The sequence below is a fragment of the Lotus japonicus genome, chromosome 3, assembly GCF_012489685.1.
Source record: "Lotus japonicus ecotype B-129 chromosome 3, LjGifu_v1.2".
NCBI lineage: Eukaryota > Viridiplantae > Streptophyta > Magnoliopsida > Fabales > Fabaceae > Lotus > Lotus japonicus.
In genome coordinates, this window is record NC_080043.1 from 39806415 (window position 1) to 39810727 (window position 4313).

A 4313-nucleotide genomic window follows, 5' to 3' on the forward strand; every position below is an offset into this window, starting at 1 on the left:
CTCTTTATGTTAAATTTTGGAGTTGAAATAAATCCGCTGTGCTATGCATATGATGTTGCGACATTAAAGTTGGAAAATTTATATATTTATTATGAGCATGACAGGTGTTTTGATTTATGTTTCTGGAGAATAAATGTGACACCCTCTGTGTTATGCATTTTACTCTGATTTATGATATATTATTATGCGGGGTTTAGAGGGTGTCATAAACACATATCGAATACAAAAAGAATTAGACATGCTAATAACCCTAGACTACTGACCAATCATGCTCTGATACCACTAATGTAACACCCTCTAAACCCCGCATAATAATATATCATAAATCAGAGTAAAATGCATAACACAGAGGGTGTCACATTTATTCTCCAGAAACATAAATCAAAACACCTGTCATGCTCATAATAAATATATAAATTTTCCAACTTTAATGTCGCAACATCATATGCATAGCACAGCGGATTTATTTCAACTCCAAAATTTAACATAAAGAGAGTTCATAGGTAACTCTTAACATCAAGGTACAAAACTAAACGTTTCCCGGTGTTACATAACAGAGCATGACTCCCCTAACTAAACCGTAAATGAAAGACTAGCTCCTCCAACTAACCCTCGCGAGAAGCTCCACTATCTTCAGTACCTGAGCGATGTCGCATAGAACATCATTCCAACAGAAGGGTGAGAACTCATATCATATGGATAAGCATAATAATAAATAATGTAAAAGCTTATCTATGCTCCACATAAATTACTCACATTCACTAACAAATAATAAATTATGTAATTTTAACATAATTAATCAAGTTCACAGTTATGGCAAATACTCCATAAATTATAGCTCAATTAGAACATATATAATAGTCTCTAATTACCACCACATCAAATCTCTCCAAAAATATCACCATAACACATATGACTCAAGTGAGACCCGTGCAAATGCCTTTGGTACCAAAGTTGTTATCCTTAGCGGTATCACCGCGTCCACTCCAGACAGATAACCACCAATAAAGCCCTCGCTCTAGGCTTCAAAACCACTCCAGTTTTGGGACAAGTCACTAGCCTCCACGAGAACTAGCAAACATTGCCTCTTGACAACTATGCAGTGTATTGTGCAAAACTCCACTAACATATGCATATTCAGACCATCTCCAAGTCCTAATTATTTTAGCATATTCATCACCAGTTGCACAAACACACATATTACATGTTATCAATTATACAACTTGCAACCACAACAACTTAGCATCTCAAACATAACATCAATTCATAAACAACATCATATAATGATTATTAAAAATAGATGTAAATTAAATATAATTCATATATAACAGGTTCTGCAACTATTTCCTAAAGACTGGATTTCTCTCTAAATTTTCCCAAAAACTCGCGACATGCTCATACTCGCCATCTCGCGACATCTCACTGCACAACTCACCATGTCGCGACATCTCACGACATCTCCCTACGCAACTCGCCATGTCGCGACATCTTGCGACATCTTCCTGCGCAACTCGCCATGTGCGCGCACCACACATCTAATGAACTATTAAACAGATGTAAATTATCAAATATACTCAGAAAAATCTAATATTTTTATCATGGTTCCGTATACACGTTTTGTAAACCTCTATAAATTTTCAAGTCACAATTCAAAGTACAAAAATCAGAGAACAAACGTACACTAACCGCAGTTCGTAAGAAACTGGACAGCTTAACCTATACTCACTAAAATACACATAACTCGAGCTCCAGACGTCGGAATGACGTGAAACCAGCGGCAAAAGTTTCGTAACAGAAAAACCTACAACTTTTATGAAGACTACTTCTTCAAATTCGGCCATTAACATAGCACGAAAAAGGGTACAAGAGAACGTAAATTTCTGCGCATCATGCAAGCCTATCATCTACCCCCAAAATCATCTAAAAACCAAACCCTAACTATTTCAATTTGGGAATTTTTGCAACCTAGGGTTCCTAAATCATGCTTTCTATCATTATCCACTCTCATACCAATCCATAAAACATGAATTCAAACCCTTACCTCTTGTAGATCAGTTCTAAGTTTTCTCCTCTTTTCTCCTCTCCTTCTCTGCTTTCACGTGTTTCTTGTTCTGCTTCTCTTCTAATCCTTATTTTTTTTCTTTTCTTTCTTTCTATTTCACTCCTAACCCTTAAATAGCCATACAATGGGCCCCACACTCAATTACTCATACTAAACCCTAAAACCGTATTTATCTATATCACATAATCACTTAATTATCTAACAAAATCACTTAATTATCATATACCATAATACTAATTAAAATAAAATAATAAATAACCTAATAACAGAAAATGGGGTGTTACAACGTGTCTTTTATTTTTATTGTTACTGTTACATTCTTGCTCTACCAAATTGTTCATTATCGCTAACAATTCATAAGCTTCTTTGGTTTAGTCTTGTTATTTATTTTACTTGTTGCCTTTTTGTTTTTGTAATTTGTTTGTTGTATTGGGATTGGAGTACCCTTTGTACTTCTTGATCAATATAAATTTGGCTTATAAAAAAAATCACTAACAATTCATTTTTTTCCAATTGGTATTATGTTTACCGCATTTAAAATTGGAGTTAAATGGGAGGGGTGAGGGATTGAATTAATTTTGGAAGGGAAAGAAAACCACTATTTTTTTTCCTAAAAGAGAAAGATATTATTAATGATAGATAATAAACCATGAGAACAACCCTCTCATGTTGGGGAAAACCACAAGAAAAAACACCCTCTTAACAACCTAAAACTAGAAAACCACTATTTTCTTGGCAACTAAGGACTCATAAAATAGAAACGTAGTAGGTACCAAAACAAAAAAAAACCCCTATTTTATAGAGAACTCATACCTAACTAAGCCTTGAAAATAATAATAATAATAGGAAACTAAGATAAAATTGTCAAAAGTAGTGCAATTATTCATAAACCTAACATTGGCAAATCACATGATGGAACAACCATTTGCGTTTTCATCGTGTGAAGAGCTTCCATAGTTTGAAGAAGTTCCTTGGTAAGGATAGTTTGAAGAAGTTCCTTGGTAAGGATAGTATGAAGAGATTCCATCTTGAGGATAGCTTCCATCTTGAGGATAGTTTCCTTCTTGAGGATAGTTTCCATACGAAGAGCTTCCTTCTTGAGGATAGTACGAAGATCTTCCTTCTTGAGGATAGTACGAAGAGCTTCCACCTTGAGGATAGTATGGTTGATGATTGTATGATGACGTTCCTTCATGAGGATAGTATGAAGAGCTTCCTCCTTGAGGATAGTTTGGTTGAGCATAGTATGAAGAAGATCTTTCTTGAGCATAGTATGGATCAAGATAGGGATTGTACGAAGAGTCCATTCCTTGAGGGTCTCCTTCTTGAGGAGGGGAATATGCATATACTATCCATGTTTCTTCTCTATGAATATGTGTAGAACTTTGAATAGGAGGTGTTGGATAAGCGCATATTATCCGTTGATCCCTGGTTTCATAGTCGTCGTCCTCCGATGAAACTTGTGAAACTTGTGTATCATCCCTAGAAGAACTAGCACCTTTCTTTCCAAACCCGAACAACTTTTTAATCTTTGATTTTGCTCCCATCGGGTCTTTTAAGATTGAATTCCGCATGCGGTAGCCAAATTTAATCATGAACATCAAATAATATAGCATATACGGTAAGAAATGTCTCATGTGATGCATTAAGTTAATTGATTTAATAATTAAATAAATGTATGTATTGTTTGATATTTGAATAAAGGACATAACTCTTGAATAAAGAGATATGATTTTATATGAAAGAAAGTGACTCTTGGAAGAGAGTCTATATATAGTGCTTGATGGGAGCACCATCATGATTGAAAAAGGACTTGAACATTGTCCCTATCTCCACCCATAAAGTTTGTCTCTATATAACTGCCAACACGAATGAGAGACCATATAAGGAACGAGAAGGAGATAGAAGAGTTTCTCCATTGTTGAAGAACATAGACTAAAGACATTCTAGAAGAAGATCAAATGGGATCAATCACACTTATGAATAGAGGTTAGTACCCCATAATCATTCTTATGTAAGTGAAGACTATAAATTCTTAAGATCCATCTTCTACATGTTTTAGTATGATTAAGTTTACATGTGGTATCAGAGCATGTGTTAGAGAATTTGTAGTTTTCCTTTAATGGTGATTTTGATCCATGAATAATGTCTTAAAATTGTTCTTGAAAGTTGGAGAATTAAGTAGAATTGATTTTTGTTTCATGGATATGATGATATAAATCAATGAATGTGGTTTTCAAATTGTTCTCAT

At 34.5% G+C, this 4313-nt stretch overlaps 1 protein-coding gene across 1 annotated transcript; it reads right to left on the bottom strand.

Annotated features, from left to right (window-relative positions):
- Window positions 1–2967: 2967 nt before the first annotated feature.
- LOC130744128 (uncharacterized) lies at window positions 2968–3609 on the bottom strand. Its single transcript, XM_057596317.1, has one exon. It carries the CDS (start codon window positions 3607–3609, stop codon window positions 2968–2970), a length of 642 nt encoding a protein of 213 aa, XP_057452300.1.
- Between the last annotated feature and the right edge of the window lie 704 nt (window positions 3610–4313).